This window comes from Schistocerca americana, chromosome 3, assembly GCF_021461395.2.
Source record: "Schistocerca americana isolate TAMUIC-IGC-003095 chromosome 3, iqSchAmer2.1, whole genome shotgun sequence".
NCBI lineage: Eukaryota > Metazoa > Arthropoda > Insecta > Orthoptera > Acrididae > Schistocerca > Schistocerca americana.
This window is the reverse complement of record NC_060121.1, coordinates 933,487,779-933,513,955: the sequence shown is the minus strand read 5'-3', so window position 1 is coordinate 933,513,955 and position 26,177 is coordinate 933,487,779. Positions and strand designations below refer to the sequence as shown.

At 40.1% G+C, this 26,177-nt stretch overlaps 1 protein-coding gene and 1 pseudogene across 1 annotated transcript in view; both read left to right on the top strand.

The window, feature by feature from the left end:
• The window catches only part of LOC124605297, a 242,634-nt gene that overhangs the window by 14,077 nt on the left and 202,380 nt on the right, over window positions 1-26,177 (top strand). Inside the window, exon 4 of the mRNA XM_047136878.1 lies at window positions 7,593-7,706. Coding sequence (XP_046992834.1) covers window positions 7,593-7,706 — 114 coding nt within the window. The remainder of the gene's footprint in view (window positions 1-7,592; window positions 7,707-26,177) is intronic.
• On the top strand, window positions 2,418-2,535 carry LOC124607659 (annotated as a pseudogene).

The following is a 26,177-nucleotide window of genomic DNA, read 5'->3' as shown; positions in this document are numbered from 1 at the left end:
AAATTGGTCAAAGGTATATTCACTGTATTTTCTAGAAGGAATTTTTTTTTATTTTACACAAAAATTGTAATTATGATGGATACAGTATGCCTTATCTACAGTAACCTCCTGTAACTATTTTAGGATGGAATTTTGTTCTTTTTGTGGTAAATATTGAAGCACGGCATTTTGCACAATGCTACTTTACATTCACTACACTGGTAGCTTGTGTCTTTTCGCCACACTTTCCCAGTCAGTTTTTTTTCTCTCAGAGAACACACTACACACAGTTTTTGTTTCTGTTTGTTACCTACACCTGTATCAATCTTTTCCAGGAAATTATTTCCAGTTAATAGTCTTGAGAGTCCAGATGGACCAGGTCAGGGTTCAAGATCTTTGCTTTGTGCAATATCTGCACAGATAACTGTCATGAAGTGAGATGTTTTGAGGCATTTCCCAGTAACGTTATTGTATAATATGCAGGAATTTACAATCGCCATTAGTATAACATGAAATGCCAACTTTCTCCACTACTTCACAGTTCGATGTTCAAATGCGCCGTATGACAATCGCTGATCTGATAAGTCAACGCCAAACTTGTTTTTATTGTAGTCCACTACACAGGCTGGCTTCGACTTCTCTCTTCCTCTCTCGTCAGTGAAAGTGACCACCTCAGCAGTGTGCCTTGTACTTATCATATACACATTTCTTTTGTCCTTCCAACACAGTGTTGACATATTTCCTTTACGCCTGAAAATAAGTTCACCTCGCTGAAGGTTCAGATCTTTTATAGCACGAGGCAATCCTTGCCGAGATTTTCTTGTTGTTCCCACAAGAGCAGTTTTTGCAGTTTCCAGTTCTGAAGCAAGTATTGGACTTGTGTAGAATCTGTCCGTAAACAAAGTGTAGCCTTTTCCTGACAGATTTGCAAGCAATGTCTTTACCAGAGTCACTGTGTCAGACCTTTCACCCGCGTAAACAGAGAAATTCCAGATGTAACCTGTGTCAGATTCGGATAACATGTACAGTTTCATACCGTATTTATTTGGTTTTTGTGGCATGTACTGTTTGAAATACACACGACCTCGAAATTTACACGCGCCTTCATCTATTGTAATTTTTTGAGATGGTGTATACGCACGCTGGAAATTAGCACACTCATTATCTAGGAGGGATCTCACCTTGTGCAGTGGGTCATAGCCTGTTTCTTCTTTCCTCTTAGCTAAGGAATTATCACTAATGTGGAAGTTTCTCAAAATAGAAAGAAATCTGTCACGGCTCAAGATGATTGGACAGAAATTACACGACACAGCAGGGTCCTTGGACCAGTGCTGTCGTATACATGGCCTCACACTTGCACACATATGGACTACAATTGCCAGAAACTTCCTTATTTCCATAAGTGTAACTTCTTTCCACGTTGATAATGAGGAGGTGGGTGAAACGGAATTTGTGCTTCGTAATTTCGTGATGCATTGTTGAGCACACAGATTAGTTTGTTCCTTTATATGTTTCATCTTACTGTCTGTCAGGAAATGTGAAAAAAATTCTAGAGGTGCACTGATCTGGTCCAAACTGACAACATTGCATATTCCAGATTGTTCTGAGAATAGATTGATATCCCCTGATGCACGATCATTAGCCGTCCAACCTTCCTCAGAATTGGTGCGGTGCGCAGGTCTCGGCTTCCCCCTCGCCGTCAGTCTCGCTCGTTCTTCAGGCACAATATCGACGGGATTACTTGCTACTGAAGTGCTTGGACACCTGCTCTCCTCTTCTGAATCTATCAGAAGAGTAGTATTTGCAAATAAAATCATAATTACGTACTGAGAGTTTTTTCAGTGAAAATCTGAACAAAAATTATACATGTTTTGTTGTCAGAATTCTTTACCTGAACTGCCAGAAACTACTTCTTGAACATAGTCCACATCATCATCAGAGTCATCTGCAATATCTTCCTCTGACAAATCAACGTCACTTTCTTCTAAATCACGATGTAACTCGCGAGCAATTTCTTCATCTGTCAAGCCACGCTTCGCCATGTCGACGCTACTGAGACCGCGTGGGAAAAAATCACCGCTCAATAAACCCGACAAATAAAAAGGGAAGCACACCCTTCCACAGCATGCCCGCACCATCTAGTGACCAGTACTTGAACTACAGTCCATGCAGCACCTCCCAGACAAGTGGGAGCCGTAACAACACAAAGGAAGGAAGGGGAAGAACGAGAACACGCGCCCGTAAAATTACAGGCATTGGACTTTCGGGCAGGCCGCGCACGCCTATATTTTTACGGGCGTCGGCACCTAAGTGTTAAACATATATGACTGTAAACCACAGAGTACAGCTCTACATGTATGCAGAAAATGGAGTATGCAACTGCTGTACCTTTACTTTGTAGTATGGTTGTTAATTCATCACGCTAGTGTGTGTCACTAGCCAGTGGCCTTGTCGCAGTGGTAACACCGGTTCCCGTCAGATCACCGAAGTTAAGTGCTGTTGGGATGGGCTAGCACTTGGATGGGTGACCATCCGGTCTGCCGAGTGCTGTTGGCAAGTGGGGTGCACTCGGCTCTTGTGAGGCAAACTGAGGAACTACTTGATTGAGAAGTAGTGGCTCTGGTCTCGCAAACTGACATACGGCTGGGAGACCGGTGTGCTGACAACATGCCCCTCCATATCCGCATCCAGTGATGCCTTTTGGGCTGAGGATGACATGGCAACTGGTCGGTGCCATTGGACCTTCCAAGGCCTGTTTGGACAGAGTTTTAGTGTGTGTCACTAAAAATTCTAGATGCAATTCTCCATTAGACAATCAGATTGATTAGAGGAGATCTTAGAATTTGGAAAAGCATTCCGACCAGCAGATATCAATACAGCTTGCAGTTACTTGTCCATTTGTGAAATGACATTTTAAGACTCATTTGGGAGTAATGAGATTGTTTCGAATTTGTACAAGAAATTACCATGTAGTATTGTGGTCTTCTTCTTCTGTAGTGGTCAGTCCAAGGATTGGTTTGCAACAGCTACAATGGCAGCTTGTCTCCATTCTGTGCGTCTTTCAGCTTTTCTCTTCATTTCTTTATAGGTGTTACATCCCACATCTTTCACGATTTGATCCATGTACCTCAGTCGTGGTCTTCCTCTTGGTCTTTTTCCCTCGGCATATCCCTCTATGATTGTGTTCAGGAGTCCTTTATGTCTTAATAGATGGCCTGTAAACTGCACTCTTCTTTTAACAATGAAACTCCAGAAGCTTCTCTTCTCACCTGCTCTTTCCAGAACCACTTCGTTTGTGACCTTGTCAATCCATTTTATTTTGAGCATGCGTCTATAGCACCATATTTCAAAAGAATTTAGCTTCTGCTGTTCCTCTGTCCCGAGAGTCCATGTTTCACACCCATAGCATGCCACACTCCACACATATGATTTCAAAAATCTTTTCCTGGTTTCAAGGCTGATGCTCTTAGATGTTAATACGTTTTTCTTCTTGTTAAAAGCAGCCTTTGCTTGAGCTATTCTACTTCTCACTTCTGCCTTGCTCCTTCCGTCCCTGGTAATATTACTGCCCAGATAAGTAAATTTATCAACTTGTTCAAGCAGTTCATTGCCTACATGAATTTGGATTATTATTAATTATTTATACAGTCTTGAAGAAAATCACCTCATATTTTTGGGAAGCCCAGAATAATTTCAAATTTGATAAAATTAAGACAAAGAATGTATTTGTAGCTTAGATTTTGTTCTTTACTACTTAATGTATTAGATAAATATTACAGTTATTATGTAGTATGTATAGATGTTTTGGAGCAACAGGCTCTATTGACTGACCTGTCTTATCCATTAGTTGTAGCTTGTGCATCTGCCTCACAATGAATATCCTAAATCCATTGAGTGAGATTAGAAGGAAGATCTTTCTCAACTGCTGCAAGTGCCTCTATACTCTCTCTGCTGTTGTTCGGGTATTAACCACATTTTAAATAGTTTTTGTGTAGAAGTTTAATGTATTTTAATAATATATTGACTTGCAGATTGGATCATAGGTATTCCGAATAGTAAAACCAACAAAATTCTGGTGTGTAATATTTTTCTTCTTGTAGGTAATTGCAACAATGTTTCTCAACTTTGTTTAAATATGGTGTATCAATTTTACAGGACCATATACATTTGAAACTGATTGACCTGACCTCACTTAACAGTTAACAGTAACAACTCAGTAGTCTTATTATTTTCCAGCTTGTAATATTTAATCCTGCAAAGATTTGAGTATTGAGTAACTGTTGTTTTTGACTTAAGTAGAGGGCAAAGCATTTCATTGTTTACATCTTCCTGTATGGATAGGGTGACGTACAAACAAGGAAATGTACTGCCCTCTGTGCAAGTCAGAAACAATAACATTCCTCAATACTCAAAACTTTGTAGGAGTGCAGATACTGAACTGTCCTATGTGATCTTTGCAGTAGAAATACAGTATCTGGCATCAGTTTTACTCCTATTTGTTACTGTGTATTATGAACCTTGATAATCTTTATCTTGAATCATTGTTTCCTTTTAATCAGTGTCTGTTCATAATTGTCCCTGATCGGAGAAAATTTCCGACCCAGGCGGGAATCAAACCCAGGTCCTTAGGATTGACATTCTGTTGCACTGACCACTCAGCTACCAGGGGCAGACAATTCATTGATATCTTGTTACTACACAATGCATCCACATTTCACACAGATACATACAGTGCAAATAAATGAGAACACTGTAGTATGGTATTACGTATAACTCCTATTCCCTGAGTATGAATATGTGGGAAAATATTTTATGTATTCTCAATCAAGGTTCAAATGATGTCCATTACATATAGAGTCTAAATATCAACTGACCCATTTTAAAATAAGCTTGATAGTTAACCCTTTTGCTTCTACAGACAAGGTCTTTGCATTTCTTGTTGTGGCTGCTTTTGTTATGGCTGTACTGCTTGGCTGTACTGCTGGTGCCTGTCTGAGAGACAGTGTTCCGATCGATAGGAAATACTTAACCAATTTTTCGGAAACTATTAGGTGGAAACGTTTGATTTTTGCACGCTTACAGTATGATAGCTGCACTCAAAGAACTGAATTTCATTTCATTGCCTGTCATATTTACTGTCGTACATCAAATTAAATAAAATATCAGACGGAATTTTAATGAGTTCACTAAGGTAAAAAGGCATTGCGTGAACTTAACATATGGTTGATTTTTAGCTTATATATTGCAGGGAATGAAATTTAGCCAAGATACCTGAATTTTATTTAAAGTTGAGACCAAAAGGATATCTCATTTTGGATTTTATATTTGAAGGATGGTAATGTGCGACTCACCCATTCACGTCCTCGCACATCACAATTTGTGTGCTCATAACAATCGTTATGTCTCATAAATGATTCAAGATATCGAAACGAGGTTTTCTGCAAATGATAGTACACAGTGAGGCACATTTGTTATTGATAAATACATGAAACTTTTTTATTCACCGAATATGGAAGTAACTCGTCCTCAGCATTGAGAGTTTAGCGGCTCAGGACGCATTCAGATGTCCATAACAGTGTAGAAAAATCGAAGCGGCACATGTATACAGGTCCACAGCACCTGAGCAGCAATGTAGCAGGGCATGTATACACGCCCACAGCAGCGAAAGACATGATGATGATAATCTGCATAACTTGTCATGAAAAAGACACTTCCACTTTCACATGGACGCTGGTTGTCATCTAACTCGAGAACACCCAGCTTAAGGTGTGCATGTAGATATACTGCTGCCATGCTGTAATATCATCTGCACACTCAGACAGAGAAAATACAGTAGCCTTGGTCTGTCTCTTTATGTTTTAATTGTTGTTGACAATGATGATGATTTGATGAAGATGATGATATCTTCAGACCGGTTTGATGTAGCTCTCCACATGGACCACCTTGTGCAAGCCTCTTCATCTTTGCATTACCACTGCAACCTATATCCACTTTAATCTGCTTACTGTATACAAGCCTTGTTCTCCCTCTACAGTTAGTGTATTACATTTTACTGGAGTGCATTCTGTTTTCAGACAACAGACAAGGGAATAGTGATAAACGGAGATCACATCTTTTCTTTCTTTCCTTTCTTTCTTTCTTTCTTTATTTTTTTTCCTTTTTTTAATGGTTGATGCAGCTGCTGTGGGTCTCTTTTTAAAATTGTATGTTGCCTGATTGATTTCAGTCTTTCAAAGCTGATGCTTTAATGTCTTTCAGTGTGCTTAGCTCATCTCTGTTTTGTCTGATGTTCATTGCCACACATACAAATGTATACAGGTTGGAATTCTAAATTAGGGTGTTTTTGCTTAAAATGAAAATGTATTTGCAGGACATGCTGTAGGGATAAAAGAGTGAGACCTTGTGACTCCGAGAGATTTGTAAAGAAATAAGAACTGTTTCTTCTCATTGACATCGGGGACTTATAACATGGTGGATGTTTATAGGGACTCATTATTGCACTCATTATTTTTGCTCACTTAAGGCTCCAATTGTTTCAAAAAATAATCCAAATTTCACAATCAGCAGCAGCAGCAGCAAAAGTTATGAAGTATAAGAAAAAACAAATAGGCCATTGGACCTAGCAGGTAAAATATGGACACCATGATGAAGGCAATCAAGAATTTACGAGAGAGAGAGAGAGAGAGAGAGAGAGTGCTTCACGCAATGCTAAGCTTTTTCTTTTTATTGTGATCTTTACATCCTGGCGTATTTGTTTATTTTAATTATTTTAACATCTCACTTATCAAAATATTTTATCATTATCAGTGAAGACAATGTTGTGTGCCATGTAAACTCGTGGTTTCCTTCAACATTATGGCCATATCTTACTCACAAGGCCACATACCTTGTTTGTTTTATGTTACACTTTGTAACTTTTGCAGCTGCTCCTAATTGTCAAGTTGGAATTTTCTTGAAACAGTGGAGCCTTACATGAGCAAAAATAATAGCTGTAACAATATAAATCCCCAATGTTACAGAGAAGAAACATTTCGTATTTGTTTACATAGCTCTGTGTGTCACATGATCCTGCCCTTTTATCACTATTAGCAAGTTCTGTAAATACGATTTTATTTTCAGCAAATGTATCCTCATTTAAAGCTCCATTCTGTTTAGGCACTTCTGCTTCTCTATTATTGTACAAAATTGTGACATATTTCAGAATGAAGATAACAACAACAACAGCAGCTAAAATATCTAATTGAGAAGTCATAATTTATTCTTCAAACAGATGGAGCCTTATATAAGCAAAAATAATAGATGTTATAATAGTACCTTATAAATGTGCACCTCGTTATAAATCTCAGATGTTACAGAGAAGAAACAATTCTTATTTGTTTACGTCTCTCTCTAGGTCATGTGGTCTCACTGTTTTATTACCATAGCATCTCCAGTACATGCTTTCATTTTAACCAAAAACATCTTTATTTATAACTCCAATCATTTTAGGCATATTTGCTTCTCATCTATTATCCAACAAGTATAACATGTTCAACAAGTAAGATGTAGTGTAAGTTCACATACTCCATATCGTGTATCACAGATATGATAACAGTTTGAAATTCTGTTCACAGTACAGAGTTGGAAGGGCACGATATAATGAAATCAATTGCCTATCAACGTATGTATCAAGGTCTCACTGCAATATTGTGAAGAAAGACAAAGGATTATACATAATAGATGGTGGGGTAAGTTATGTAATGTAGAGACTTGAAGTTAAAATTAACTGATTACTTCCTTGTAAACATTTGAGTATGAGTGTTTTATTTAATACTGCATGTAACTGCTGCATGTAACTTTAAATGTCATATTGGTTCAAGGAATAGGCTCAAACCCTTTTTAATGTGTACTTGCTAGATCTATACAACAGTATAATATAAGAGAAACCAGTGGAGTGAGGTGTGGCATATAGAAACATGCAGTAGAAAAAATTATTCATATTAGCTTTCGAGCTCTTACTCTTTCTCTAGAAAAAGTACACATATTTAGACACACAGACACCCAACCACATTCCTGCAGTGAGACTGGCTGTTGATTATCGCTTATTGAGAGCAGTTGCCTGCGCAGATGGTGGTGGGGAGGGAGGAGAGAAGAATGCACTAGAACTGAGGGGTTAGTAGGATAGCGTGAAGGAGGTCTTTCTACAGATGACTCAGTGGCTGCACAACAAGATAAAAGAAATTCAGAGGGTAGAGTTTGTAAGAGATAGAGAAAGGAAGTGGGGTTGAAAGGGATGGGAGGAAGGGAGAGGAAGGTGGAGATGAAGAGGGAGACAGGAAGGAAAGAGGAAGGGCGGAAAAGGGTAGAAGGGAGGGGAGGGGGGGGGGGGGGAGAGAGAGAGAGAGAGAGAGAGAGAGAGAGAGAGAGAGAGAGAGAGAGAGAGAGAGAGAGAGAATGCATGCCACCTCAGGGGGTGGGGGGAGAGTGCTGGGAGAAGACAGTACATGATGTGGAGTGGAAAGGAGTGGTGAGGACAGAAGAGAGAAGGGAAAAGGTAGTGAGAAACTGATTAACGGAGGTTTAGATCAGAGGAATTGCGTGAGTGCAGGGTATGTTGGAGAGGGAAGTCCCACCTATGTAGTTCAGAGAAACTATTCTGGTAGGGGAATCCAATTGCTCAGTTACTGAAGCAGCTGTTGAAGTCATTTGTGCTGTGGTACACAGCATGTTCGGGAACTGGATGATCAAGTTTGCAGACTGCCACAGTTTGACGATGGCCACTTGTGCAAGTAGACAATTGGTTACTTGTCATGCCCACATAGCATGCTGCAGAGTAATTGCAGCATAGCTGATGTATAACATTTCGGATTTTACACATGACCTTGCCTTTTATTGGGTAGGAAATTCTCTGTTTGGACGGGCCCTGGGGGGCCCAAATGGTATCGAGTGATTGCCACAGCAGGTTATAGGCGTCACGGGATGTGGTTGTGGAGGGGCATGTGGTCAGCCCACTGGTGTCCTGGCCATTGTCAGTTTTCGCGACTGTAACTACTACTTCTCAATGAAGTAGCTCCTTACGTTGTTGTCTCAACGGCTGAGTGCATCCCGCTTACCAACATCCCAAGTGCTAGCCAAGCCTGACAGCACTCAACTTCAGTCATCTGACGAGAACCAGTATTATCAGTGTGGCAAGGCCATTGGCCATTGGATAGGAAATGCTGTCATATATTAACCACTTATTGAATCATTCACTGTTAAGCTTGAGACTGCTGGGAATCAGCAAGAGTGCTCCGAGGCAAGAAACCAGAGACACACTGTAGGTACAGGTGTAAATCGTAGCATTTAGATTACACTAGGGAAACAGTAATGGAAGAAACTTACAAACTGCAAATGCTTGGACAGCTGTCTCAGGTTATAAGTCATGATAAAGAGAACTAATTAGTATCTCCACAACCATCTACATGTTGTTGTAAGTAGGCGATAATCATAAACAGGCATTTCTTAGCACATGCAGCAAGAATGACCATTACACCTAAGAATAGCCGCATCAGTAGTTTCACAGAAGTTAGAGAGGGAAAATGAAGAAAACTGCTGAAGTAGAGGCCTCTGCTCGTGAGATAGAAGTCTGTGTCTGCAGGGTGGAGCATGGTGATGTAAAACACTGTTGTTCCTTACCATACTAATAAGGGCAGTTATGTTTAGCTTTCAGCTGGATGCTGTTGCTACCAACTGTACAGCTTGTTAGTCTGAATGCTAGAAGCAAATCATCCAGCAGAGAAGAAGAAGGGGAACGATGCAAAATGGGGTTGGTCGGAGGCACCGTGAAGGAGAAAAGCCCCATGTTATACTGGCAAATGACTGTGAAGTACCAGTAGTGTTAGTGGGGTGGCTGCAGAAGCATTGTGCTGTCAGAATACTTTAAAAGCCTCAGGTTTTCGTATTCCAAGTATTTCTCAGTCAGAGTGTTAGGATTACGAGTCACTCAACATCAACTTTGGGTAATGTCCAATTTAAGTCTGTTTTCTCACTTGTAATGTTGCTCTCAAATGTTTGTACTTAATGAAGCACTGGGTGATTCTTTTTCTGTTCTCTCTCATCTATGTTTATGAATGGTCTTCAGTGTAGTAGTTAAGTTGGAATAAAGTAATTGATTGTTATGAAACTCTAGAATTCCTTGAGTCTCCTATATTGTGAAAGGATAGTTGCTACTCACCATATAGTGGAGATGCCGAGTCAGATAGGCACAACAAAAAGACTGTCACAAAGTTGTTTTGTTGTCCACATCTGTGACCCAGCATCATTGCTATATGGTGAGTAGCAATTATCCTTTTCATAATATTGTCATCATTCCATCCTGAATTTTTGATTGTTTGAGTCTCCTACAAGTATCCTCCAAGAGTCCCAAAATCCATGCCACTTGCAGGTGCTCCCTGTGACAGTGTTTGGTGCTGACCCAAGCAGCTACCTGCTATCCCTGGATGTTTGTCTTTCGGCATTTGCTCCTGACTGCTCGAAAACTATGTCTCACCTGAAACTCCCCTTAAGTTCTCATACACTTCATCTAGCCTATATCAGAACATTACAATGCATATGACTTGACTGCAGTACGAGGTGGTGGATGGTGGGTTGGTGTATGGAAGTGTCTTGCTCCTGTGTTGACCAGAAGGAAATGGCCCATGGGGTGCAGGATTGGGAGCTGTATGGCAAGGATATTCTGTTGGTCTGGTGCTTAGCAAACCACTACTTTGGTTGATGTGGGTATGATTTAAGGTACAATGTCCCTCATCTCAGGGCATAATGAGAGGTAGTTGAAAGCCTGGTGAAGGGTGTGGTTGAGCTTTTTGTTGATCTTTTCAAGGCCAAGGTGATACTAGCAGATCAGAGGAGTGCTGGTCGGTGGCTGGTTAACAGGTTTACGGGTGTTCCAGGAGATGACACAGCAGATCTGTCTGTGGATGAGCTTGATAAAACCTTATTGACAGACAGTATCCTGTTCACATCATGCAATGTTCTACTGCCCACCCAGTTTACAGAATATCCTTATCCGTCCCTATTCCAAACCTACTCTGAATGCCCCCCATGGGTCATTCCCTTGTGGTTAACTCCAGTGCAAAATATGTCCCCTCACACCTAACCATCTCCTATCACAGTCCACTCATTGGCATTTCCTACCCAATAAAAGGCAGGGCCACATTTAAAAGCAACCATGTTATATATCAGCTATGCTGCAGTTACTATCCAGTGTTCTATGTGGGCATTACAAGTAATCAACCATCTACTCGCATGAATAGTTACTGCCAAACTATGGCAAACTGCAAATATGACCAACCAGTCGCCGAACATTTTGTGCACCACAACACAGGTGACTCCCACAACTACTTCACTAAGGGAGCTATTTGGATATTCCCTGGCAGCACTAGTTTCTTATAACTACACAGTTGGGAATTGTCTCTCCACCATATCCTGCACTTGTACAATCCCCTTGGCCTAAACCTCCATTTAACTGTTTACCACTCCCCACTCCACTCCCCTTCCCCTCCCCACTCCTCTCTCCCCCTTCCCCTCCCACCCCCTCCCTCTCTTGCCCCTATCCCTCTTCTCTCACTCCCTCCCCCTCCTATCTCCTCCCCTCTCTCACCCCTCCCCATCTTCCCCCTTCACCCCTGTCCCCCCTTTCCCTTCCCCTCTATCTTCTGAACTACTTTTGTCTTGGTGTGCAGCCACTGAGTCATCTGTCGAAAGATCTTCCCCACATTAATCCCACTATCCCTCCTTGCCTTGTGTGTCCTTCTCTACATCCTCAGCACCTGCAGCTGTGCAAGCAACTGCCCTCAATAATCAATAATCATTAGTCAACCTTTCTATAGTTGTGGAAGAGTGTGCTTGGGAGTTTGTGTGGTTGTGTGTGTGAATATGTGCATTTTTGCTAGAGGAAGGTAAAGAGCTCAAAAACTAGTGTGAATAATGTTTTCTGCTGCGTGTTTACATGTGTGATACATCAGACCTCTACAGTCCTTATTTTATGTTTTAGTTCATCCAGAAATTTCCATTTTTGTTATGTGGCAATATGGCAGGCAGCAGGTTATAAATTTCTCTTATTGTTTCAATGTGAAAACAAATTGACTTTTTCAGCTTTAACTGCCATGCATGCCTTAAGCTATATTAGATCCTGCCAAATATATAACTGAAGCTGATTCCTTATACTGATCTCCTCCTATAGCAGACCATAACAGAGTGAGTGGATTATTGACATTTTTTATAAAACTGTGCTTGAGTTCACTCTCATCTCTAGTATTGAATAATTTCTGTGATTCAAAAGTCCTTAACGTTAATGGCAGATTTCAAAAGAAATGTCCGGAATGTCTATTCCAGTGACAAAACTGTAAATGAAATTCGTGAATTTATTAAGTAGTGAATAGACCCAAATCTGAATACAAGAATGTTTTTATTCTGTCTGTATGTTTCTGCAAAATAGTGTAGCTTTACTTAAATTTTTAAAAACAATAAAAACTCATAAAAGATGTATATTCACTATATTTCTGTCTTAAATTACACAATTTTTCGATTTTTTAATGCTTCTAAAATAGCTGTTAAGTATTTTTGCAACAACTATAGTCCATGTAGGAAGGTGTTATCACACAGAGAAGTGGAGCAGTAGAGAAGTGTGGAGGGGACAAGATTTACATAAGATTTACATAAGAAAGGCGGTAGAGAGTGGGCAGACAAAGTCTGCATTGCAAGGCCTTGTTGCTGTGGGCAACAATCAGTTTCATTTGTTGGTTATATGTTCCATTGATCATTCTCACAGTAACCATTATGATGTGGAATGTGTCAAGTGCATAATAAATGCATACATGAATCAATTTTTTTTATGCTTAAAATTTTAACATGTACCCCATACCATTAAATGGCACAAAACTCATATATTATACCTATAAATTTATTTTTTCCTATTCAAGAATTCATGTATCGTCTGTCAAACATTTTATTTCATCTGGTAATTTATCAAAAAGTATTACAGCAGCATATTTTACCCCTTCCTGTGCCAAAGATGGGTAAAGAAGAGGACAGTGTAAGTCTTTCTTCCTTCTAGTATAATAATCATGAATGTCACTGTTGTTTTTAAAATGGTCCATGTCGTTGATAACAAATTTCATTAGTGAGTAAATGTACTGTGAGGCTGTTGTAAGAATTCCTAACCTTTTAAACAGATGCCTACAAGATGTGTGACTATGAGTCCCACACATTATTCTAACCTCTTTTTTCTGAACAGTGAATACATTTGCCTGAGTGTTGAGTTACCCCAAAATATAATTCCGTATGACATCAGAGAGTGAAATTGTGCTAAGTATGTTAGCTTACTAATTTCTATATCCTCAAAATTGGCAATTATTCTGATTGCAAAGTTCCTGAACATAGTCGCTTTAGGAGATCCAAAATATGAATTTTTCCAATTAAGAATCTCATCTATATGTCCACCTACAAACATAGTATGCTCTACCCTGGCTACTGACTTCTGTTGATGTGTTATTTTTATTGAAGGAACTGCACTCCTTGTGGCAGAAAATTGGATGTACTGTGTTTTTTCGAAGTTCAGAGCAAGCCCATTCGCAGAAAAGCAATGAACAACTTTTGCAAATTCATTATTTGTATAATTTTCTATTGGAGTTTCTTTTACTGGATAAATAATGATGCTTGCATAATCAGCAAATAGTGTCAGGTTAGCTTCTTGTTTCAGAGAAGTTAAGAAGGTCGTTCACATATATCAAGAACAGAAGGGGACCCGGCATCAAACCCTGTGGAACACCTAATGTAATTTCACTCCAGTTAGATGAAGTGGCAAACTTCCTTAAATCATCTAAACCATAGAAAGAAACTTTTTTCTTTCCTGTTTTGTAGATATGGCTTAAACCATTCATATGCTGTTCCATTTATACCGTAGAATTGCAAGTTCTGTAATATAATGTCATGGTTCACACAATCAGATGCTTAGGATAAGTCACGGAAAATTCCTATTGGCGATATTTTACTATTTAAAGACTCTATTACATGGGCAGTGAAATTGTATGTAGCTGTCTCAGTAGAAGAGCGTTTTTGAAATCCGAACTGTGATTTACTAAGTATCCCATTACTGTTGAGATGGCTAACCACTCTTGAGTACATTGCTTTCTTGCTGATTTTTGAAAATGCTGTAAGCAAGGATACTAACCGGTAATTATTGACATCTGCAGTGTCCCATTTTTCCTAGAGAGGCTATGACAATGGCATATTTTAACCTGTCTGGGAAAATACCTTGAGTTAGTGATGCATTACATATGTGACTTCGAACATCAGTTGTAAATTCTCCACATTGTTTTAATATCTTGTTTGTGATGTCATCTACTCCAACAGAACATTTATTTTTCAAAGATTTAATGATTTTCTTTATTTCACAAGAGGTTGTTAGGTGAAAATTAATCTAAGATTTCTACAAACTGACTCTTCCACTTGCTGCTTGTTTTTTTCTCTTGAACTGTTCTCACCAAGTTTTTTACCTACACTTAAGAAATGGTTGTTAAATACATTAGCTGCTTGTGTAGTTGTTAAATACATTAGCTGCTTGTGTACTGTTGGTTAAAATAGTCTCATTCCCCTTAATAGTAATACCACCTACCCCCGTGGTTACTTTTCCTGTCTCCCTTCTAACAACATTCCATACTGATTTTTATTTTATTGCCCGAGTTGTTAATTTCATCTCTAACATATGTATCTCTTTATTTTCTGACAACTTCTTTCAGTATGTTACAATAACTTTATAGTGTAAAATTACTCCTGGGTCTTTACTAATTCTTGCTATCTCATACAGTTTTCTTTTTCTTTCTGAAGACATTTTAATACTTTTAGCAATCCAAGGTTTCTTTGAAAAATGGTGTTACATTTAGGAATTTTTTTGGGCAACAATGTTCAGAAGGGGATATAAACTTATCAAGATATATGTTGCATTTATCATTAGCATTTGGCTCATAATATACATCTCCCCAGTTAACATTTCTTAAACTGTCTTTGAAGTGCTCTATAGGTACTGGGCTGAGCAACCTTACACTATTACTTAATGGTTTCTGAACTGTACACCCTGCTAGGTTTTGTAAGTCAATCAATTGTGCATCATGGTCTGATAATCCATTTGTCACAGGGAAAGCATGTGTTAGTTGTGCATCCTCTTGCTTTACAAATACATTATCTATTAGAGTGCTACTGTCTTGAGCTATACGTGTAGGGAAATTGATCATTGATTCTAAGTTACATGTCATTAATAACACTTCTAGTTCTCTTTTCCTATCAGAATTGCTTAGAAAGTTTATATTGAAATCACCACAGATTAATAACTTCTTCTTTCTGTCTGACGGACAGCATAATAGGAAGTCAAACGTTTTTTATGAATAGCTCCCATTCTCCTAATGGGGACCTGTGCGCTGTTGCACATACACTAGCTAGCTGTAGTTCACATGCACAAACTTCAAAGTGCTGACCAACACAAAATTTGCTTACTTCTACAGTTTTGTATTTGTACCCTTGTTTTGTGTAAATGGCAATTCCTCCTTTATCCATACTAGATCTGCAAGTGTAAGATGCTGAATTATACCCATTTGTACTGACACTTTCCATCCCCACAGTTACATGGTGTTCAGACAGACAAAGTATATCAATCACATTCTTATTTTTGAGATCATCTAAACACACTAACAGCTCATCTACTTTATTTTTTATTTCCCTGATATTTTGGTGAAGTAAGTTGATAGTACCCGTAGCTTTATCTCTATTTGCTGTACATATGGCTATCTAAAAAACCTGTTTGCCTGGTCCCATTAACCACAGCGATCGTCCCTTGTGTAACTGTGGGCCCCCTTACAGTATCTGCTAATAGAGAAGCGACCTTGTCTTTCCCCTTCATATTTAGGTGCAGGTGTATTCCCACTTACCAATAGCATCAGCTGGAACAACACTTACATGAGATTTTGCCGGTGTCTGGGGCATCCTGTCCAGTCAGTGTTAACGTGCCTTATAGCAGTGTTTATCCAGAGCCGATCATGGCATTGAAAGAGCTCCACAAACCCCACATTTGTGTGCCCATTTTCTGCTCCTGTTTTATCCAGGTCACTCCTAATGATTTATCTTGGATCCATAGCCAGGCTGTCTCCTGCTCCCCCAGTTATAATAACCTGATCTTCCTTCTCAGAGTTCCTGCATAACTGACCTAAGTTTTCTGTCACCTGGCTAAGGCTAGCACGTGGTTTCACAAGACTTGTGACCTGTTACCCTGCGCCTAATTCGTCCTGAAGCCGCTGGCCTACACCCCTCCCATGACTGCTACCTAGAAGTAGAATTCTTCTTTTCCTATTCTAATTTAATCCCAACCTGTTTTTTCCTTTAAGCTAATATTCTGCTTCAACCTACATTCAACTACATCTGGGTGAGACCCTTCCTACATTGCCTCAGATAGCAAGCAAAACTGATGATGTGTTCAAATCTGTGAGGGGGACAACAAATTTTAAAATTTGATTTGATTTGATTTTTTATTGGTCCAGTTATATCATATAGCACAAATTGTACAAGTGATATTGGACAGGTCAAATATCAGTTACAATAATACATAGTATAAGCAAAATAGTAGGCAAATTAAAAATAGGTACCTCCTACAATTAATTTTGTTACGTATTCAGAAATTCTCTGGCAGAATAGAAACAGTGCTTTGTTAGAAATGCCTTTAGTTTAGCTTTAAATATTGGATGAGTAGCATTTTTTATTTCCTCTGTTATCTTATTATGTAGTATTACACCAATGTTAATTATGCTCCTCTAATAAGTGGTTGCTCTGTGATATTTTTGATGTATATTCGATTTCCCTCTGGTACCATAGTTGTGTACATTTTTGTTCTGTAGCAGTTTGCTTGTTTTCAGGAGATAGTCCCTAGTGAACAAGACAGTTTCATAAATGAATAAACTTGGAACATTTAGAACACCAAGCTCAGTAAAATGGGATTTACAGGACTCCATCTTTTTAAGGCCACAAATTATTCTTAGAGCCCTTGTTGCATTCTAAAAACCTTTACACTATGAATTGAGTATCCCCAGAAAACGATCCCATACCAGACTAGTGAGTGGAACTGTGCATAGTATGCCTGCAGTACTGTTGTTTTGCTTGTTGTAGCCTTTAAAATTCTTAGGCCATAGCACACAGATGATAGTTTTCTAGACAAGTTATTTATATGTGTGTCCCACCTTAAGTCCTGCTGAACCAATTGACCCAAAAATTTTGTGAAACTTACATTTTCTAGGGGATCATATTTTAATTGTGCTTGAATAGACATTTGATTCGTTGGAGGAATTAAATGAAAATCAACACACACAGTTTTTTCAGTATTTATAATGAGTTTGTTTTTTTGTGAACCACTCAGAAAGTCTTTCCATAGAACTTTCTGCTGTGGACTGCAAAGTTTCTGGATTGGATCCAGTGAGCAATATGCTGGTGTCATCGGCAAACAGGATGGTTTTTGTGGGACTCATATATTCAACTAAGCCATCCACATAAATCAAGAAGTGTAGTGGAACTAAGATTGAGCCCTGCAGTACACCATGTTTTATTGTTAATTCGCTAGAAAGAAAGGAGTTGTTCCTTATTTTATTCATTTTGTTGAATTCATACTGAAGTGATACTTTCTGCCTGCAGTTTTTTAGGTATGAACACAACCAGCTATGTGCTACACCTCTTACTCCTCGTCTTTCTAATTTTTCGAGCAGACTGTTATGGTCCAGGACATCAAAGGCTTTTGATAGATCTAGAAAAATACCTGCAGCTAATTTCTGTTGATCAAGGGATTTTAAAATGCAGTCTAAGAATTCGAAAATTGCTGTCTGTGTAGATTTAGACTTTCTAAAGCCAGGTTGTTGTACTGTAAGTGGTGCATATTTACTTATGAAACTTAAAAGCCTGTCATAGAAGAGTTTTTCTAGAATTTTTGAGTAGGAACTTAACTGTGACATGAGTCAGTAGTTTGATATTTTTTTCTGGAGAAGCTTTTTTTAGCATTGGTGAAACTTTTGCTATTTTAAAAATATCTGGAAATACACCAGTTTTTAAAGAGGTTGAAAATTTTTGCCAAGGGGTTTGCTATGTGGTGAGCACATATTTTTAATATGAAATCAGGTACTTCATCAAGACCACTTGACATTTTATTGCTTAATGATTTAATTGTACTCATAATTTCATTGGGGTTTGTTTCATAAACATACATAGAAGCAGTCAAGATCACTGACTTGCTGGAGAAACTTGGGACTGGTCCTTGACAGTGTACTTCAATGAGGTCTTCAGCTAGTGAAGTGAAGTATTCATTGAATTTTTCCACTACCAAATTTGCGTCTGTGACTTTTGAGCCTTCTAGTGTTAATGATACATTATTTTTCTTTGGAACTGAACCACAAGTTTCTGTCTTTCATAACTCTCCACGTGGATCTCATTTTGTTAGATGAGTTTCTTATCAAATTGTCGCTCCACATAATTTTTGCCTCTTTGACTACTCTACCATGGATTCTTTTGTAGGCTTTTGAATAATCTGCGAATTCTTGGGTTACTCTATACTTTTTATAACAGCACTGCAGAAATCTGTTTCTCTCACTGGAAATTTTTATGCCTTTAGTTACCCATTGCTTATTATTGTTAGGTTTTACTGTTTTTACTACTTTTGGAAATGCCACATTAAAATAGTGAAGAAAGATGCTCCGAAAACTCATGTACATACTATCAACATTGTTCTGAGTGGCGATGCTTTCCCAGTTTTTCTTTGCCACTAAGAGATTAAAAGATTTAATGTTAGCTTCAGAAAAGGTTCTTTTTTGAACTACTTTTTTGGAACTAGTACTACTTGTTGGCATTTCTATACACAGCAGCTGTGCCTCATGATCACTATAACCCATGCTCAGTACTCTGCTTGTGAAACTGTAAATTGTGTCTGATATGAATATTTGGTGAATAATGGAATTTGTGCATTCTGTTAATTTTGTTGGGCAGTGTATTGTGGGGATCATATTGAATATGTTGGTCATATTTATCAAAGCATCTCTGGTGCTGCTGTCTTTTGAAAAATCAATATTGAAATCCCCACAAAGCACTATCTTCATATTTAGAGTATTGATCCTGTTCAGCAGAACCTCTAGTTTATTCATGAAGACTGGCAAGTTTCCACTTGGCACTCTCTATATATGTTAATAACTATGAAATTAAGCACTGGCAGTTTAGTAATGGAAAGTTCAAAGTATTTTTCAATTGGGTCAATATAACTTTTACTGACATCACAGAACTTTATTTGTTTTTTCACAAAGATAGCAGAGCCACCATGTTTGGAAAACTCTCGGCTAAAATGACTTGCTAATCTATATCCTGAGATCGAGGTTAGTTTTACTTCAGCATTTTGTAGCCAGTGTTCAGTAATGCAAATTATAGCTATATTTAGTGCATACTGGAGTAGTGCTTCCAACATAGAAATTTTATTTGTGAGTGACTGAACATTATGGTGTAGTATAGCAAACTCTCGGTATTTAGTAACTTTAGTGGAAATGGTTTCTGATTCTTTATCTAATGGCATTTCTAATACAGCACTTACCCTAAAAAATTTTCAGTATCTTTCTTGTGTTTGGCTTCTGTTTTCTGGTGGCAGTCAGTAGGTGAGTTAACTTCTGGAGCTTGTATAAGTTTTGCTTCATCCACATCTGACCTCTTCCTTTTAAACCATTTTGTAATTTTCGTTTGGCTGATGACTTGATTGTTTGTTTCTCACCTAATCGGTTTAAACCACTTGGTAATTTGCATTTGGCAGATGGCACAGCTTGTAACTCATCTAAAGCACTTCTTAATCTCCGTTTGTTTGTCACTTATACTTTTTTCTTCACTCTTCTTTGAGATGCGAGTACATATTTTTTCGGATAGTAATTTCTCTCCCTTAGTTGTCTACACGAGACATGAGCTGAGGATGTTGTGTATGTTGCTCCATAGCTATAACCTGTGGGACGGCAGATGGTGAAAACAGCTGATGCGGCTTTGTGGAGACTTTTTAAGTACAATTTTTCTCAAAAAAATGATCGTCTAACGACATGATCATCAAAATTGGCTACAATGTTTATCATTTTAGTGAAAACTGAACAATATTATTAGTAAAAAATGTAGTAACAACCAGATTAACTTCAAGCAGAAACCGAAATTGCTATACTTGATTGACAACTGCTTCTACTACATAGAATTTTTTTAAAAAATATGTAATTTTATAATTTTGTGTGTGTGTGTGTGTGTGTGTGTGTGTGTGTGTGTGTGTGTGTGTGTGTGTGTTTTGCTGTAGTTGAGTGTAAATCATTGTGTGTAAAAAAGAATTACTTATCACAATTCTTTATAATTATAGTGGTTGGGGAGAGAGATGATGTGAATTGTCCAGATTTGAAGTAATTATCATTTAGCTGCACCAAAATTTATCCATAAATGCGCACAGGTATAGATGTGTACATGTTAAGAACATTGTGGCATTGAATAAATGTTAATTCCTGTTAGTTTTGGTGCGTAGCGTGGTATTTACCTTTTCTCCCCAACAATGCACAACAACAATGCTGGCTGGCATGGCTGCGGTGGCTATTCTCTCTTCAGGTTGACTTCATCTCCAAAAAGGTCCATTTAAAAATGCAAGCCCTTGTCACATTGGGATGTAGAAAATAATGTGTAGCTAGGTACAAGAATGAAAACTTGTGTCTTCTGCATATTGTAACTTTTAATTAAAAGAATACTGGGAGAGTGCAGTTACGAAAAATATATCTAAAAACAAAGATGATGTGACTTACCGAACGAAAGCCCTGGCAGGTCGATAGACACACAAACAAACACAAACACACACACAAAATTCAAGCTTTCGCAACAAACTGTTGCCTCATCAGGAAAGAGGGAAGGAGAGGGAAACACGAAAGGATGTGGGTTTTAAGGGAGAGGGTAAGGAGTCATTCCAATCCCGGGAGCGGAAAGACTTACCTTAGAGGGAAAAAAGGACGGGTATACACTCGCACACACACACATATCCATCCACACATATACAGACACAAGCAGACATCTCACAAGCAGACATATTTATAGACAAAGAGTTTGGGCAGAGATGTCAGTCGAGGCGGAAGTGAAGAGGCAAAGATGATGTTGAATGACAGGTGAGGTATGAGTGGCGGCAACTTGAAATTAGCGGAGATTGAGGCCTGGTGGGTAACGGGAAGAGAGGATATATTGAAGAGCAAGTTCCCATCTCCGGAGTTCGGATAGGTTGGTGTTGGTGGGAAGTATCCAGATAACCCGGACGGTGTAACACTGTGCCAAGATGTGCTGGCCGTGCACCAAGGCATGTTTAGCCACAGGGTGATCCTCATTACCAACAAACACTGTCTGCCTGTGTCCATTCATGCGAATGGACAGTTTGTTGCTGGTCATTCCCACATAGAGTGCATCACTGTGTAGGCAGGTCAGTTGGTAAATCACGTGGGTGCTTTCACTTGTGGCTCTGCCTTTGATTGTGTACACCTTCCAGGTTACAGGACTGGAGTAGGTGGTGGTGGGAGGGTGCATGGGACAGGTTTTACACCGGGGGCGGTTACAAGGATAGGAGCCAGAGGGTAGGGAAGGTGGTTTGGGGATTTCATAGGGATGAACTAACAGGTTACGAAGGTTAGGTGGACGGCGGAAAGACACTCTTGGTGGAGTGGGGAGGATTTCATGAAGGATGGATCTCATTTCAGGGCAGGATTTGAGGAAGTTGTATCCCTGCTGGAGAGCCACATTCAGAGTCTGGTCCAGTCCCGGAAAATATCCTGTCACAAGTGGGGCACTTTTGTGGTTCTTCTGTGGGGGATTCTGGGTTCGAGGGGATGAGGAAGTGGCTCTGGTTATTTGCTTCTGTACCAGGTCGGGAGTGTAGTTGCGAGATGCGAAAGCTGTTGTCAGGTTGTTGGTGTAATGGTACAGGGATTCCGGATTGGAGCAGATTCGTTTGCCACGAAGACCTAGGCTTTAGGGAAGGGACCGTTTGATGTGGAATGGGTGGCAGCTGTCATAATGGAGGTACTGTTGCTTGTTGATGGGTCTGATGTGGACGGACGTGTGAAGCTGGCCATTGGACAGGTGGAGGTCAACGTCAAGGAAAGTGGCATGGGATTTGGAGTAGGACCAGATGAATCTGATGGAACCAAAGGAGTTGAGGTTGGAGAGGAAATTCTGGAGTTCTTCTTCACTGTGAATCCAGATCATGAAGATGTCATCAATAAATCTGTACCAAACTTTGGGTTGGCAGGCCTGGGTAACCAAGATGGCTTCCTCTAAGCGACCCATGAATAGGTTGGCGTACGAGGGGGCCATTCTGGTACCCATGGCTGTTCCCTTTAATTGTCGGTATGTCTGGCTTTCAAAAGTGAAGAAGTTGTGGGTCAGGATGAAGCTGGCTAAGGTAATGAGGAAAGAGGTTTTAGGTAGGGTGGCAGGTGATCGGCGTGAAAGGAAATGCTCCATCGCAGCGAGGCCCTGGACGTGCGGAATATTTGTGTATAAGGAAGTGGCATCAATGGTTACAAGGATGGTTTCCGGGGGTAACAGATTGGGTAAGGATTCCAGGCATTCGAGAAAGTGGTTGGTGTCTTTGATGAAGGATGGGAGACTGCATGTAATGGGTTGAAGGTGTTGATCTACGTAGGCAGAGATACGTTCTGTGGGGGCTTGGTAACCAGCTACAATGGGGCGGCCGGTATGATTGGGTTTGTGGATTTTAGGAAGAAGGTAGAAGGTAGGGGTGCGGGGTGTCGGTGGGGTCAGGAGGTTGATGGAGTCAGGTGAAAGGTTTTGCAGGGGGCCTAAGGTTCTGAGGATTCCTTGAAGCTCGGCCTGGACATCGGGAATGGGGTTACCTTGGCAAACTTTGTATGTGGTGTTGTCTGAAAGCTGACGCAGTCCCTCAGCCACATACTCCCGACGATCAAGTACCACGGTCGTGGAACCGTTGTCCGCCGGAAGAATGATTATGGATCGGTCAGCCTTCAGATCACGGATAGCCTGGGCTTCAGCAGTGGCGATGTTGGGAGTAGGATTAAGGTTTCTTCAGAAGGATAGAGATGCAAGGCTGGAAGTCAGAAATTCCTGGAAGGTTTGGAGAGGGTGATTTTGAGGAAGAGGAGGTGTGTCCCGCTGCGATGGAGGACGGAACTGTTCCAGGCAGGGTTCAATTTGGATGGTGTCTTGGGGAGTTGGATCATTAGGAGTAGGATTAGGATCATTTTTCTTTGTGGCAAAGTGATATTTCCAGCAGAGAGTGCAAGTGTAGGACAGTAAATCTTTGACGAGGGCTGTTTGGTTGAATCTGGGAGTGGGGCTGAAGGTGAGGCCTTTGGATAGGACAGAGGTTTCGGATTGGGAGAGAGGTTTGGAGGAAAGGTTAACTACTGAATTAGGGTGTTGTGGTTCCAGATTGTGTTGATTGGAATTTTGAGGTTTTGGAGGGAGTGGAGCTGGAAGTGGGAGATTGAGTAGATGGGAGAGACTGGGTTTGTGTGCAATGAGAGGAGGTTGAGGTTTGCTGGAAAGGTTGTGAAGGGTGAGTGAGTTGCCTTTCCGGAGGTGGGAAACCAGGAGATTGGATAGTTTTTTGAGGTGGAGGGTGGCATGCTGTTCTAATTTATGGTTGGCCTGTAGGCGGATGCTCTGAACAGCTGGTGTGGATGTGGGAGAGGAAAGATTAAGGACTTTCATTAAGGATAGGAGTTGACGGGTGTGTTCATTGGCTGAGTTGATGTGTAGGTGAAGGATTAGGTGGGTGAGGGCAATGGATTGTTAATTTTGGAACTGGTATAGGGACTGATGGAAAGAAGGGTTGCAGCCAGAGATGGGAACTTTAAGTGTGAGGCCTTTGGGGGTAATGCCAAATGTCACACAAGCCTGAGAAAATAGAATATGGGAGCGTAATCTGGCTAGGGCGAAGGCATGTTTGCCTCGACTGACATCTCTGCCCAAACTCTTTGTCTTTAAATATGTCTGCTTGTGAGATTTCTGCTTGTGTCTGTATATGTGTGGATGGATATGTGTGTGTGTGCGCGCGCGAGTGTATACCCGTACTTTTTTCCCCCTAAGGTAAGTCTTTCCTCTCCCGGGATTGGAATGACTCCTTACCCTCTCCCTTAAAACCCACATCCTTTCGTGTTTCTCTCTCCTTCCCTCTTTCCTGATGAGGCAACAGTTTGTTGCGAAAGCTTGAATTTTGTGTGTGTGTTTGTGTTTGTTTGTGTGTCTATCGACCTGCCAGGGCTTTCGTTCGGTATGTCACATCATCTTTGTTTTTAGATATATTTTTCCCATGTGGAATGTTTCCCTCTATTATATTGATATCAGTAATTTGAACCCAACAATTACGTTTGTTATTATCACTATTGCATTTCGAAATCTTTTCTGTCGTCTTATTTTCTCTTTCTATTTTTGCCAGTAGTTTCACTTTGTATTCACCTTCTCCTTTTTACCGTAATCTGCATGCAATTTTATCCCGCCTATATATACTCAATAATACGTAACCCACTTCCCAAAAAAAAAAAAAAAAAATAAATAATAATAATAAAATAAATGGAAATGTCGTGTGGCTAGGGCCTCCCGTCGGGTAGACCGTTCGCCTGGTGCAGGTCTTTCGATTTGACGCCACTTCGGCGACCTGCGCGTCGATGGGGATGAAATGATGATGATTAGGACAACACAACACCCAGTCCCTGAGCGGAGAAAATTTCCGACCCAGCCGGGAATCGAACCCGGGCCCTTTGGATTGACAGTCTGTCACGCTGACCACTCAGCTACCAGGGCGGACATAATAATAATAAAAATAATAATAATAATAATTTTTACCGCTTTCAACACTACTGCCGCTATAAAATCCACCATTTCTAGTTCACAAAAAGTTCCTTTCACCTTTTAAACAACCATTTCGGCTAGTTCTAATAACTTTCGCTTTATTTCCATTTCCGTTTTTCGCACATCACTGATAATTTTTATCCGCTTCCCACAGGTTTTAACGTAATTATTTCTTCGTCAGACAATTTTTAGCCTCATTTTCATAATCTGCCACTACAAAACCACTCCTTTTAATATATTACACGCAGTTTTTTCGAAATTTTCCCGAATATCTTCGTCCTTTAACGTGTTTTGGCGGCATCACAGCCACCTAACCTTTGTGCACATCGTTGTCTACCAACATAGCCCAGCTGTAACCAACACCTTCGCCTTTTTTCACACCAGATCTCCAGTTACTTTCCAGTTCACCTTTATCTCTCCCCATATATTTTTATTTTCATTTTCATTTCACCTCATGTTACACTTTCTACCTTCTAATACCATGTCACCCTCACAACACTCCCACAATTACCCCATTAAGCTTTATTTACATTCCCTCCGCAAACATGCCTTCGCCCTAGCCAGATTACGCTCCCATATTCTATTTTCTCAGGCTTGTCTGACATTTGGCGTTCCCCCCAAAGGCCTCACACTTAAAGTTCCCATCTCTGGCTGCAACCCTTCTTTCCATCAGCCCCTATACCAGTTCCAAAATGAACAATCCATTGCCCTCACCCACCTAATCCTTCACCTACACATCAACTCAGCCAATGAACACACCCGTCAACTCCTATCCTTAATAAAAGTCCTTAATCTTTCCTCTCCCACATCCACACCAGCTGTTCAGAGCATCCTCCTACAGGCCAGCCATAAATTAGAACAGCATGCCACCCTCCACCTCAAAAAACTATCCAATCTCCTGGTTTCCCACCTCCGGAAAGGCAACTCACTCACCCTTCACAACCTTTCCAGCAAACCTCAACCTCCTCTCATTGCACACAAACCCAGTCTCTCCCATCTACTCAATCTCCCACTTCCAGCTCCACTCCCTCCAAAACCTCAAAATTCCAATCAACACAATCTGGAACCACAACACCCTAATTCAGTAGTTAACCTTTCCTCCAAACCTCTCTCCCAATCCGAAACCTCTGTCCTATCCAAAGGCCTCACCTTCAGCCCTACTTCCAGATTCAACCAAACAGCCCTCGTCAAAGATTTACTGTCCTACACTCGCACTCTCTGCTGGAAATATCACTTTGCCACGAAGAAAAATGATCCTAATCCTACTCCTAATGATCCAACTCCCCAAGACACCA